At 35.5% G+C, this 13,747-nt stretch overlaps 3 protein-coding genes across 3 annotated transcripts; 1 reads left to right on the forward strand and 2 right to left on the reverse strand.

Moving 5' to 3' along the window:
- Positions 1-2,006: 2,006 nt before the first annotated feature.
- Positions 2,007-4,576, reverse strand: LOC139883146 (protein Brevis radix-like 2). The gene is made up of 5 exons (XM_071867360.1): positions 4,430-4,576; positions 3,786-4,165; positions 2,846-2,981; positions 2,194-2,588; positions 2,007-2,085 (listed from the first exon to the last, which is right to left on the reverse strand). Exons 1-5 carry the CDS (start codon positions 4,574-4,576, stop codon positions 2,007-2,009), a joined length of 1,137 nt encoding a protein of 378 aa, XP_071723461.1.
- A 2,242-nt stretch (positions 4,577-6,818) lies between these two features.
- Positions 6,819-8,045, reverse strand: LOC139883143 (uncharacterized). The gene has a single exon (XM_071867356.1). It carries the CDS (start codon positions 8,043-8,045, stop codon positions 6,819-6,821), a length of 1,227 nt encoding a protein of 408 aa, XP_071723457.1.
- A 4,023-nt stretch (positions 8,046-12,068) lies between these two features.
- Positions 12,069-13,731, forward strand: LOC139883144 (DEAD-box ATP-dependent RNA helicase 50-like; the record flags this gene model as incomplete). The annotated part of the gene is made up of 4 exons (XM_071867357.1): positions 12,069-12,246; positions 12,416-12,888; positions 13,009-13,203; positions 13,544-13,731. Coding segments are annotated over exons 1-4 (1,034 nt in total), but the record flags the coding sequence as incomplete, so codon positions are not given.
- Between the last annotated feature and the right edge of the window lie 16 nt (positions 13,732-13,747).

The following is a 13,747-nucleotide window of genomic DNA, read 5'->3' on the forward strand; positions in this document are numbered from 1 at the left end:
ACCTTTCTTTAACTACAAGGCAAGCTATATAAAATATAGGTAACAAAATCCCTGACTTTTCACTCGGCCGGGCCTTTCTTTTTTTCCTTCCCTTCAGCAGAGTGTAAGCTTTATAGAGTATGTAGTTATAATATTATATATTTTATAAATATATGAAGAAAAGGCTCACCCTTGTAAACTTCTCGCCTCGCCAGGGATGGCGGAATGTAGCCGTAGGTAGGTGGTTTGATCAATTCGTTAGGAAATTGATAAATTCAAACAACTAATTCTCTATACCTGGAATTTGGATGTTATATATAAAACGGTGTACTACTATTAAGTTGTTCCTATTATATAAAGATTTTGTCTTTCTGAATTAATATTACCTTGGTGTTTAATTAGAGTATGTTCCGTTAAAAGTTGTATTTTCTACTAAAACTAGCAAAAAAAAATGTCTTTTGAGAGTGTTTCGAGCAAGAAAAAATGCGACGCCTGTCCCGTCGTTTTACTGTTTCTGTAGTTTTCAATCAGCTTATAGAAGATCAAGAAACATGATATATGATACAAATTGATTTGTTTGTTTAAATTTCTGTGATGCATGGTCCATTGGTCCCCTTTGAAACCTAAAACTTACTGCATTGTTCATAAAGATGAAAAGTTGCTTCATAGAATAAAAGAACTCTTGTCTGCTCCCAAAATGAAAACCAAACCCCATCCACCAAAATGGGCACATATAAAATAATTATTTTTTTAAAAAAAGGAAATCCATGATTGGACACTCACTCTTAACAAAGTCCAAAATCTTGGCTATGTGGGATTTCACTATCAATGGAGTTTCTTTGATGAATCGTTTTTACTTCCTCATTCATTGCACTATTTTCTTCTTTCCGTAGATGGGCTTGTTTTGGAGTTTCGGATAATTTAAGATTCGAGAAATTTGCAGCAAGAAGGGGATGTTTCGAATATAAAATGAAAGTACTCATTGGCAAAAAAAAAATAAAAATTCATTTTAAGATTTCTAAAGTAAGTTGGGACATGTTTTAAACGAACACACTCGAAATAAGATCATCGAGTACGACTTCAAAAACATGATTTGATAGAAACTTAAGAATCAACTAATAGCCAAGATCGAATTGTCACTAAAACTTGTAAAGAGGGAATTATAAATGACATGATTGTTTAAATCGATTGAAATACCCACTTTGTTTGTATCATATACTAGTATATGATTAATACTTTTTGGAATGCTTTGAATGTGTAGAAAAGGAAACAGCTAAGTTTGGACAAAGACATAGAACCTTGTCTTTTATTGACTTTCTAGGCCATCTCTTTTGTCTAGAATAAAGTACCTAAAACACAAACTCATCTTATAATTTAATCCTGATTAATGATCTGTCTTATTGTCAATTAGCAGTCGATTAGGAGTATATTGTCTAATAACACACGGTTGAGTCATTGTTCAACATTAGGTTTGTTTTGTTTAATGGGGTTGATTAGTTAACGACAAAATCCTCAATCTAATTCTGGTCAATAATTAATCTAATTAATTTTGGTCATTACGGTTTGTGTTTGTCCACACATGACACACCATTAAAGATTCCTATATCACTATCACACTTCACTAACATGTGTTTATAAGTTAATCCAACTATATGATTAAGTCAATATTAAAATTTAAATATATTATTAGTTGCCAATGACCATCAGCTGGTCAACCCTTGATTTAATTTTTTTGAATTAGGGTTAATAATTGTATTTTTAAAATATTTCAAATACTATTTCAAACTGACCATTAAATAAAGGGGCTGAAATTCAAGATCCATAATCTTTAAATATTGAGTTAAACTTCAGAAAGCCTGATTTAATCCAATTAGAAACAAAGCTAGATGTTAAAATGTCAAATGAATCCAGCCACCCTGATAAAGATATATCTATAAGCAAAATGAAGTTTGCTACACAGGTTTGTTACATGTAAAGCTTCTGTTAATGGAGGTTTTTGTCTATCTCAGAATGCATATGCTGCTCGGTTACAAGTACTGTTCTTGTATCCTTGCTCGATTCTCTTCCCACCACAACCTCGCTTGCATTTCTCCAAACAACTCTCGGCTGCACCCGAAAATTAAATGAACATCGTTTAGATTCGAAAGTAAAGAGTGATATTTTGATTTGTTAATAATATATACATAATCAGTTCCAATATTACATGAGACTTACCTGAACCGGACACGTCTTAGCTCTCGAGTGCCTCCAGGAAGTGCTCTGATAGTGATGTATACACCTGGTTCATCCTGTTCAATCCATTCAGATTCCATATCACTAGCATTGCTGATAGAAAGCTCCCCAGAGTGGTCTTGGTCTCTTGAGAAACTAGTCCTCGCTGAACCGTCTATGGATGACGTCTCCGTCTTCGCCCCACTGATGCTTGACAGCTTCGGCGTCGAGGCAAGACCACCTGAGTCACGACCATGGTGGTGGTGGGACTGCATATGTGGTTGATCGAGTGAATCTGATGAAGAATAACCCATCCCTGGTGGATAGTGCAAGTTTCGAGGACGCTCTTTACTCGGCGGAGTCGCGGGGCTGTCCTTGGCAGACGCCATCCTCAAGTTCTGTCATATAAACAAAGTATCCATCCTATGAACATTGCATTGGAGTCTTTAAACAAAATGATCTGGCATAATATACAAATTATGTATACGATGGTGCCCTTCTGCAACGAAATTTAAAGATAATAATTGTACAACTTCAGTCTATTGACGAATGTACAACAACAAGCAAGAGTTTGTGATACGATTACAAGTGGGACTCTGACTAATTTCACTTGCATGAGAATATATACAAATATGAGAAAAGAGTGCCAACTCACCTCGTCTTCAGATCTAGGGGGAGTAGGAAGTGGCACTGCTTGTTGATTGAACTGCTGAACAAAGTACAACTCCATGACCTTGTCATAGTTTTCTGCCCACCACCTTTGAGCTTGCCACTTGTTGAACATTTCACGGCTGGTAACATTAATAAATAGATGATAGGAAATGCTGATCTAAGAAGAATGAAAACTTAGAAGAAAAAAATGCTGTCCACAATAAATATTACGGTTTTGTGCATAACCAACTTAAACAGGATAAGTAACAATAGTCGCAGTCAGCAGTCCATCATGTCATCAACTTAGTAAAGAAGAGGAAAAAAGGCATTTACATTTGGCCAATTCTTTTGTCAAGGTTGACATGTTGAATAAGCCAGTAGCTCAATGAACAGTTAGAGAGACAGCCAACTTACATGAATTGATATGAACTTGTGAAAACCATTCTAATCTTACATTTCACTATCGAACATTAGTGGCAAGAGGAACCGATCAAAAAACAGAGCATGTTAAGTAACTTCTTCCTTAAATCAGCCAGGTAAATGCAATTAATCAAGCATGAGAAAAATAATAACAATTTTTTAGTGGATTCACAATCTCTTTTCAAGAATTATTGAGCCGACATAGCATGATTAATTGGAATTTCAGGAAAGCTGTAAGAGAATAAGGGAAGTAGGTCAAGATCCAAAGTATCACCCATATTGCCCTGGGCCACTCCAATCATAATATGGAAATGGAAAGCATTTCACATGTGCACATAATGAAGAAGGTAAATTCAGAAACAGAACACATTGGGGCAACAGCAACAAAAAAATTTCAACACATAAAAAAACATCACATCATATGTGTGGCCCATTTTCCATAACCACGTCCAATCGTCCAAGCCAAAACACGTTCAATCAAAATCAGAACGTAGCTCCATAAAAAGAGAGAGGCAAATGAGTACCTGAATCGAATCCGCTTGAGATCATTCCCTCCCTCGGGCAAAGAGACAAAAGTTATCAGAACACCTGGCTCCACATGAGCAACCCATTCTTTTGGCTCGTCTTCCTCCATGAAAATCACCGACTCCATCCGCCCACTAATCGACGCTGGAGTCCCCTCACCACTTGATAGTCCTTGAAGCCTAGCCTCCATTTCTTTAGCCCACACTCTTGGTGTTGAATTCGAACTCCCTGGTCTACGGTATGCATGATGGAACCTAGCAGTTTCTGAAGCTGCATCGGAATCACCACATTTCCCATTCTGGTTTTTATTGTTCGACGACCCTGAACACGGCTTGCAGTTTCTATACACTCCAGATGCCTTCAATGCTATTTCCTTGATCTAAAAATTCGAAACGACAAGTAAAACAACACAGTCAGCAATCAGACCATTACACGATCGCAAACTCATTTCAAAATAGGCACTCCATTAAACTTTACAGCACATTTCATCCAACAATTCAAATTAAATACACTAATCAATTCAAGGGAATCTAAATTTGCATCTCCCCGATTCAAATAAACACAACGCATTAAATCAAACACAAAATGGTTATACAAAGTCTGGTTCTTTCCATCATTAACTCAAACAGAAAAGAGCCATTACCTGAGCAGTGAGATTCTTAATGGCTTGCTTTGTTCTCGGAGTGTCGATGACATGATCTTCTTCTTCTTCTTTATCAACTTCCAGTTGATGTTGAAGCGAAGATCCATTGTTAAGCTGTGGCTTTGAACAAGCTATGCACCTCAACATCGATCTCACTTCTCAATCAAACCCAGATCACAATCTTTTCACAAAACCCAATTTTGAAATACAACGACAATATATTATTATGGCAGTAAAGAGACATAAAGAAAAAGAAAAATTAAAATTAAAGAGACATAAAGCAAGATTTTGGGCTCGCTAAAAGCATTTCAAACTTATTGGGCTTTTTCCAGGCCCAACAAAGGAAAAACTTTATTCATACAGTATGAATATACAAAGCCATTTCAATTTCAGATGTCAAATTAAATGGAAGTCCTTAAACTATATATTATCACATATTAGAATCCTTAAACTAATTAATGCTGAAGATAAGTCCTTAACGTTATTAAGTGCCTCCGTCAGGTCTGAAACGTTATGTAAAGTGCCACCTGGCACTAACAGAGCGGTTAACTCTGTAAAAATGATCCTACGTGGACGCTGATTTCCATGGATGGACTCCAATTTGAAGCTCGCGACAACAACGTCCTGCCTTAATTCTATCGGGTCAAGTTGTCTATACGAGTCGATTGAGTCCGCTTCTAAAGCTCATGGACCTGAAATTGTGTATCTAGGGTTCAAGAGAAACAAATATGATTGAAACTATTATTGGTCGGAAAGTAAATTATAGTTGAATTTGACGGATTTAGTTAATTAGTACTCACAATAAATATAGTTTACTACTCCCTCCGTATATAGTCCATAATTACGTAAGAAAAGAGACATGTATTTTCAGACGACGAAGGTAGTATTATTTATGATTCACTCCCTGGTGATCTACTATTGTTGACTCAATTCAATTCTTGAATTTGATCGATACCGATCCCAACTAACCAGAGTAGAAGAAAATGAATACGTTAGCTAGATATATTGCCCATCTAGCGTATATGTCTCCATGTGCATGTCCTTAAATATTATCAACCATGCACCTAACCTCATTTTCTTTCACATGTTATATTTCTACTCTAATGAAATTAAGTTTATGAACTCTTAATATAAACTAATCAATTATCAGACGTCGATGATCATAATTAATATCAATTCTTTAATTATTTATTCTAGTTTTTTATAAAGTTTGCTCCCTCGTATATTAAAGACCTACATAAATAAATATTAACCTCTATTATACAAAGTAGTATGTAGTAATTACAATCACCAACCCTAATTGAAAGTAATGATGCAGTGCTAGCTTGTTGATTATTTTGATGAACATTTTGAAGTTTTTAAGAAGGTGAACATATTATTATTAAATTATTTTTTTTTTAAAAAGAGACCTCTAAAAGAAAGAGATAAATGTTCATCACTTTTAAGTATTCAGTCATTATCTCATCTGGGTGGCTTCAAATAATATTGCAGTACAATTTTTTCACAGCATAGCAGGCCCGTGCAAATGAAAAGCTGTGAAAGTTTTAAAAAGGAAAAGAAAGAAAAGGTCTCTAATTTGATCATTATTGAGCTTGAGTATCCCCCAGTTAATAATTTTTCACTAAAATAAATGTAAAAAAGTAAATTTCTATATCTGAATATTGATATATGAATCTTTGCGGCACCATCTTAATTTGAAAGTTGTTGTGTTGGTTCGGTGTTTTTCTTTAAGTATTTCATGTATTTAGAAGATGTTTTTCTTCATAAATATAACTTCAAATATTATGTTCGTAATTTGTTTATCAAATGAATGAAATGGATTCGTTATCCATAAAAAAAAAAAAAAAAAAAAAAAAAAAAAAAGCAACTTTAGATTATGATTTTGGTGGAATGGTTATAGAGATAGGCAACAAACTTGTAAAATTTTAGTCGAAACAAATTTAATATTTTTAACAAACACTCATGACTCAACTATTCACCTCAAAAAATGTCCAAGAAATTATTGCAATCGACCTCCAACCCAACTAGGGAAAATAAACTTTCTTCCCAAAAATTAGTGCAATTGCCATTAATTCACGATATATATATATATATATATATATCGCGAGAAGCTAAACAACGAAATTAAAATGACAAGAAACGATCAGAAATTTATTTATGAAAAGATATTTCTATTAAACTTCTCTAGTTGAAAAAGAAAAATTAAACTATCGACAACAATTTTCATCTTATTAATCTTTTACCCACAAAAAATAAATTATAATGATTAATAAATCTACAATTTAGTCAATAAACCTACCAAATTAAAATTTAAAAACAATCTAATTATACTACTATAATTTTTCTCTTCTAAAACTGCCCCTAGTAAATAAAACATGAACTTCCAAAATTACCCTCTATACTCGTTACACTGAGTAGTAGGCCTTGTCTTTTGCTTCCCAGCTTTCAACGGGCAAGGAGTCTGAACTGGTGGGACCATACAATTATACTGTAGACACAACGAACTGCTCAAAGGAATCTCAGCCGTTGGATTAATCTCGATGGCAGTTAAGTAATTATGCTGCAAATACAATACTTCAATATTTGCCGCTAACAAACGGCTAACTATACTTGCCGGTACTCTTCCGGTAAACCGGTTGTTGTTAAGGTAAAGATTCTGTACCGACGAGAATAACGGCGATATGTGACCGGATAATCGGTTGTAGCTCACGTCAACCCTAGAAATTGTTACCTGATTAATTGGCTCGAGCTGTCCCCAGAATTGATTTCGTTGTAATTGAAGATTGGACATTGGGTATGTGAAAACCCGACCTGGTATTGTGCCGGTGAACTGGTTCATGCTCAAATCTAAGTAGTTTAACTGGTTCAATCGGTTCAGGAGCCGGTCCACTGGGCCGGTTAGGCGGTTCCAGGAGAGAGACAGGTATTGAACCGACGGAGGTAGAGAAATTGGAGAGAGTGAACCGGAGAGAGCATTGTTTTTCAAGTCGAACCGGATTAACGACCGAGAAGTAAAAGCAGGAATCGTACCGGAGAGTTTGTTGTGGCAGAGGATGACATTGGTTAGCTCCGGCAATGAACCGACCGATTTCGGAATCGAACCGGTTAGTTGATTGTAACTGAGATCAAGTGTTTTCAGATTTCGGAGACCACCCCAAGACGCCGGAATTCCACCTGAGATAAAGTTTCGGCTTATCGCGAGAAACCGGAGGTCTTTTAAATTAGCGATTGTTTTAGGCAAACCACCGACGATCCGACCCGGAACGATACTGAGTTCAGCCAATGCAGAGAGTTTGCCGATTGCCGGGTCGAGTCGCCCCGACAGACCCGGTGAACCAGCACGTGGGTCGCCGAGATTGAGGGCGATAACCTTATCGCCGTCGCAATAAACCCCGTCGAAGTTACAAGGATCAGAGGTGAAATCCCATGTAGAGAAAAAGTTCGAACCGGGCATATCATCTAACGATTTTCGAATCGATTGAAGAGCCAAGAAATCAACCGGGTCTAAAATTGCAGACACGAGAAGGAAGAAATTGCATTGTAGAAGAACTCCAATCATCATCATTAACCAAATAGAAGAAGAACCCATTAATCCTCTCTGCTTCAGAACCGCCATTGTTGAGGAAAATGAAGAAAAAGATTGAGCCAAAACACAATCAGCATCAAAAGGAAGAAGAAAAAGACTTGATTTTTTTAGCTTGTTAAGAACGATACAGAGCTAGAGAGAGAGAGAGAGAGAGAAAGAAGAAGATGGAGATAAAACTATTTACGACAACAACAAGGAGGTAAGCCGTTGAGATTTGTCTATTAAATGTTGTTTACTTCACTCTAGTTTCCTGTCTTCTAGCTTTTTTTTCTCTCTCTTTTTTTTATTAATACCTGGTTTTGGCTTTCCACATTGGGAATTGGTTCAGGGGCAAACGGTTGTCCGAGTCTACGTGGATATATCCGTACCTACGTGGATCACGTGAGTGGGTGACCGTCTCTTTGGAAATAAAGTTAAAGTGCACTGTGGTAAGATGCAGTTATTGTCACCGGCTGTGATGAGATGACACGTCAGTACAAAGAGACAGTCGTCATCTCTATACTGCCAGCTGTCACGTAAGTACAATGATAACTTGCAAATTAACAACCTGAGGTTTGATCAATTCTAATGTTTACTCCCTAAAGTTTCAGAAAGTTATGAACCCCACTAATATTTCAGTACAATTTTTTATTTTTATTCTTTTGAAGGAAATATTTCAGTAACATTTTCTTTTTGATGAAAATATTTCAGTAACATTACACATTCTTCAAACTACATTACTATATCGTGTTAATGTCTATAAATTACTCTTTTTTATATACAATAAAAATTGTAGAGGTATTTTTTATTCTCAACGGAATTTAAACTTTTAATCTTTTAAAGAGATAGACAATGTCTTATGTTTTAACCATTAAATAATTGTCCTCCTACAGTTTTGCTTTTTCGTAAAGAGAAGTTTGTAGAAAAGTAAATACTTTTCTGTCAAATAAAGGTAAATAAAATGCAGCAATAAAGCTTTAGTCTTTTTCTTTAGAGGGAATAAAGCTTTAAGTCCTTTTATCACAAAATTATTTTCCTATTGGAATAAAGCTGAAGATAGAGTCATATTACAGGAATCTTGCTCCTATGAAGAGTAAACTTGCAACATTTCATTTTAGAATCGGATGCTCAATTAATCATCGAGGAAATCCACCCTAAAATATGAAATTTTGACCATACACATGTAATAAAAATCGATTTATATATTTAAGATAAGAAGTTTTTAACTAAAAATTTTTCACAAAATTACTACAAAAATCTAAAAGATAAAATCGGAAAAACAATGAGCCTTAGATTTCACCAGGTAATGTGCTACCAAACGATGATCTTAGAATTAAATTTCACCAACAACAATACTATTAAACTTCTGGTTGTAATTTGTAAATATATATAAGCAGCAAACCATACATTATACAATCTCTCTCAGCCAATATGGTCCCGATCGATTTAAAGATTAAATTTCATTGGGACGTGCATAACGTGATTGCACCAAACCCAACAACCAAGAAATAATCATCATAGTGTATATTTAGAGTATATTTGTATGGATGTAGGTATTTATATACGTATAGATAGAATGAGTGATGTAATAATCTGATAATGAAGCTAAATACGCAGGCTTGGTGCACTTCTAAAATTAGAGTGTATATACACAAAAATTCATTTGATTGTTAGATATTTTGTGGTGTCACTTTCATCCAGCTACTAATAGTTATGTGCTTTGGTTCTGGATTCTGTAATTTGTAACATTAATTAGAGAATGATATACTGAAATAAATGTTGGGTATGACTACTTAATTGGGAAAGTTTGAGGAGGATTTGGAATTTATTGTTGCTAACAACTAGCCAGCAAGTTCGACACTATCGACAACTCTCTCGAATATTAATTGAGCTTAATTTATTTATACTTGATGTTCTTTTTTCTGTTTTATATCCGAACATATAACTAATGTATTTTTGATTGTAATTCGTTTAGATATGTTTTTCACGACACTTACGAATTTATTTAGTTTGAAGGATTAAGGATTTCATCTGAAAATTATCGTCTAAAGTCTAGTTAAAATGTAAATTGCATAATTATGGATCGAGGATAATGTAGTTTGAACTTTGAATAATGGAGTAACCCAAGAACTGTATTTGACTTTTGACGACAATCGTTGACTTTGCAGACACGTGGATGCCAATAAAGGATGCACGACAAGATTAGTTTTGGGAAATGGCAAAGCAAAGAAATTACAGGAAGAAGAATGCCAATTTCAGGCTGAAGTGGCCGGGAAAGGACCATCCTGAATTCCTGATCCTAAAGACAGACATACATACATCAGCTATATACATATAGGATAATGGCAGAGTGGCAGACCATGCATGCTTCAATTAGTTTTACAAGGACCACATAGACAATATTTCAGAACTTCCTGACCAAGAAAACACATTCAATTAAGTCATACCGATCGAACCAATCAAAATCCAACTGATCTCTAAACCGAATAGTTTGAAAACCAAAAATTAGACCGGCCGAAATTAGAACTTTTGAATGATCTGAATCAAACCAATTTTGAAGCTTGTGCTCTTCAATGGAGCGAATTCTTGAATCATGATTTAGGTCGGTTCGATTTTGGTTCTTATAAGCTTTTTGACTTGAAAAAAATTAGAGTACCAGTAAAAATGAATCGATTTTTTCTAACGAAATCGATTTCAGTATGACTAAATACTCGATCAATTTCAACCGATCGGATTAATCTCAGGTAAATTTTAAAATTGGCCGACGGATTCGACTTGGGGTGGCAGTAAATTCACGCCGGTTTTTAGTAAATTCACGCTAATTTCAAATAGTGTGGTGATTTGAATAATTTTAGCCTTTTATTAACAGCCCAAAATCTTCTAAACTATCATTTCACCCGTAAATAAGTCTAAAAAATGTGAAACTACCCACATCTTTATGAGTACAACCCTCTACACTTTCAAGGAATAATAATCTCTCTGAAACTTCTTTTCCTCTGATCGACGTTTTCAAACTATTTTGGAGGTTTAAAAGAAAGAAAATTAAATTAGACTTGTACTCAGTAAAATTAAAATAACTCAGTATCTTTTTTCTAGATTACTTGAAATCTTCTTTTCTCAAGCTCATTTTGGTCTTCATTTTGGTGAATATTGAAGTTGACCCATGGAGATACTGAGTTATTTTGGCAGAATGTTTATTTTGACGGTCATTGCCAACAATCCTCTAGCCACTGTTAGACAACCACCTCACACCATTGCCGCCGACGCCATAAAAAGCCCAAAATTTGAGTTAAAAATGCATGATCCATCGAATATGAGAAGCTAAAGCTCATTCAATTCATGAAAAGTTCAAATTTTCATGAACACACGATATTCGTAGAACTCAGAAACAATTAAGGTCGATCAAAAATTTATGTTAACCCACTCAAAATAATAACTAGACCAAAATGAAGATCAAATCTCCATGGGTCAACTTCAATATTCACCAAAATGAAGACCAAAATGAGCTTGAGAAAAGAAGATTTCAAATAATCTAAAAAAAAATATTGAATTATTTTAATTTTACCGAGTACAAGTCTAATTTAATTTTCTTTCTTTTAAACCTCCAAAATAGTTTGAGAACGTCGGTCGGAGGAGAAGAAGTTTCAGAGAGATTATTATTCCTTGAGAGTATGGAGGGTTGTACTCATAAAGATATGGATAGTTTCACATTTTTTAGACTTATTTAGAGGTGAAATGATAGTTTAGAAGACTTTAGGCTGTTGATAAAATACTAAAAGTATCCAGATCACCACACTAATTGAAATTAGCGTGAATTTATTAAAAACCGGCGTGAATTTACTGCCACCCTTTGACTTGGTTGGTCAGTTTTTCTCATCCTTAATGGGCCGGAAGTGTGTTAACCAGAGGATTCTGTTCGATTCAATTGGGCTAAATATTGGGAATTCGGTTCAATTGGGCTAAATGTTGGTAAATTCGGCCCAATAAAGTCCGTCTTCCTTATCCTTGTAATGATATTATTATCATCTACATAGATACTGATTTACAGAGCTAAAACCCGGGAACAAAGAAACGATGCTTGCAAAATATCCTCACCTCCCATTTCTTCCTTCGACAAGATTACGCTCCAAAAGCTCAGTCGCCACCACCACTCCGACGAGCCGCGACGGAGGATGCTTCATTTTATCTGTAAGAGCTTCTCGCTCTCCCGTTGATGTTGACAACCACCGTCATCAGCAACCCTCTCCGCCAGGTCAAGCTTCTTCTCTATCCTCAATCTATATGTAGCATGAAACAATGATTGCTTATATCGGAATTTTCTATTGGGTTCTTATATAGTTTGAGAAATTGATTGTTAGCTTAGCTTATATTGTTTTTTTGCATAGTGTATTTTAAGTAAAGTTACTTGTTGCTAAAATCAGATAATGATGATTCCTCAACTAAATCAACGGCATTTGCAACTGGCTTTGGGAGATTGAAAGCACAAAGGGTCAAAGCTCTTGTCAAAAAGACTTCTCTTTCGAGGAAACAAAATATTACCCGAAATGATGATGATGGAGATGATGATGATCGGTCACCTGCTCGATTTAAAGACAAGAAATCTCCTGATAACTCTTCAAGACCTCTCGATATGGATGATTTCGATACACCCTCTCGCACCAGTAAAAGGGAGGAAGCTACTCGAGCAACGTCTTCTGTTAAGTCGAGCGGATGGGGTAGTGGTGGTTCCGTTCATCTTCTTGATTCTGAATCTAGAACCTTGGCAAAGAGCCATCAAAACAAGGTTTCCGATCCCGATTTTTTCAGTCGAAAATCCTTTGTAGAATTGGGTTGCTCTGAAAATATGATTGAATGTTTGAAGAAGCAGAATTTCCTTCGTCCTTCTCATATTCAGGTATCTTGAACTGATTATTCACTTATACACATATTTGTATAAATTATAGTTGGATGGATGTATATCTTTTCCTGAACCAAGAACTTCTGCCTCCATGGCAATGAACTTCAATGATTGCAGGCCATGGCGTTTCCTTCTGTTATTGAGGGGAAGACTTGCATCATAGCTGATCAGAGTGGGTCAGGGAAAACATTATCGTACCTCATACCTGTTGCTCAGCGCCTTAGACAAGAAGAACTTGAAGGGGTTAGCAAATCCTCACCAAAAAGTCCTAGAGTGGTCATTGTTGTTCCAACTGCTGAGCTGGCTTCACAGGTTGGTTACGTGTATTATTTTTTTCCTACACACTCATTTATATGTATGGTCACGAGAAACCACCTGCAATTAGGAAGAAATGACAGTGGATGGACAAAATAGATTATAGAACTGGTGAGACAAAAGCTCTGTCGAGTTGGTGTCGATATTATGTTCGAGTTTAGAAACTGAAGACTCTGAAAACATCATATAATTTATGAAAGAGAAGTCTTCCTGGAATTTGATAATATATAAATTAAAAAGAATTGAATCAATTCATAATTGCTTTGCTTCTAATTAAACATCTTAGAAGGAAAATATTATTTCCCATGATTGTTTGATGAATATATGAATTTTACAGGTGTTGAATAATTGCCGCTCAATGTCAAAATCAGGGGTCCCATTTCGATCTATGGTTGCCACAGGTGGCTTCCGACAAAGAACCCAGCTTGAATTTCTGGAAGCAGGAGTTGATTTTTTGATAGTAACCCCTGGTCGATTGACGTTCCTTATTAAAGAAGGCTTCTTGCAGCTAACAAATCTTAGATGGTACTCACTTTAAACT

The sequence above is a fragment of the Rutidosis leptorrhynchoides genome, unplaced genomic scaffold (assembly GCF_046630445.1).
Source record: "Rutidosis leptorrhynchoides isolate AG116_Rl617_1_P2 unplaced genomic scaffold, CSIRO_AGI_Rlap_v1 contig360, whole genome shotgun sequence".
NCBI lineage: Eukaryota > Viridiplantae > Streptophyta > Magnoliopsida > Asterales > Asteraceae > Rutidosis > Rutidosis leptorrhynchoides.

Coding starts and splice junctions, on each gene's coding strand:
- LOC139883146 (XM_071867360.1), bottom strand. CDS start 4,576: ATGTTGAGGTGCATAGCTTGTTCAAAGCCACAGCTTAACAATGGATCT. Junction 2,589..2,845: donor CCCCTAGATCTGAAGACGAG/GTGAGTTGGCAC, acceptor TTTATATGACAG/AACTTGAGGATGGCGTCTGC. Junction 2,086..2,193: donor CTAAGACGTGTCCGGTTCAG/GTAAGTCTCATG, acceptor TTTCGGGTGCAG/CCGAGAGTTGTTTGGAGAAA.
- LOC139883143 (XM_071867356.1), bottom strand. CDS start 8,045: ATGGCGGTTCTGAAGCAGAGAGGATTAATGGGTTCTTCTTCTATTTGG.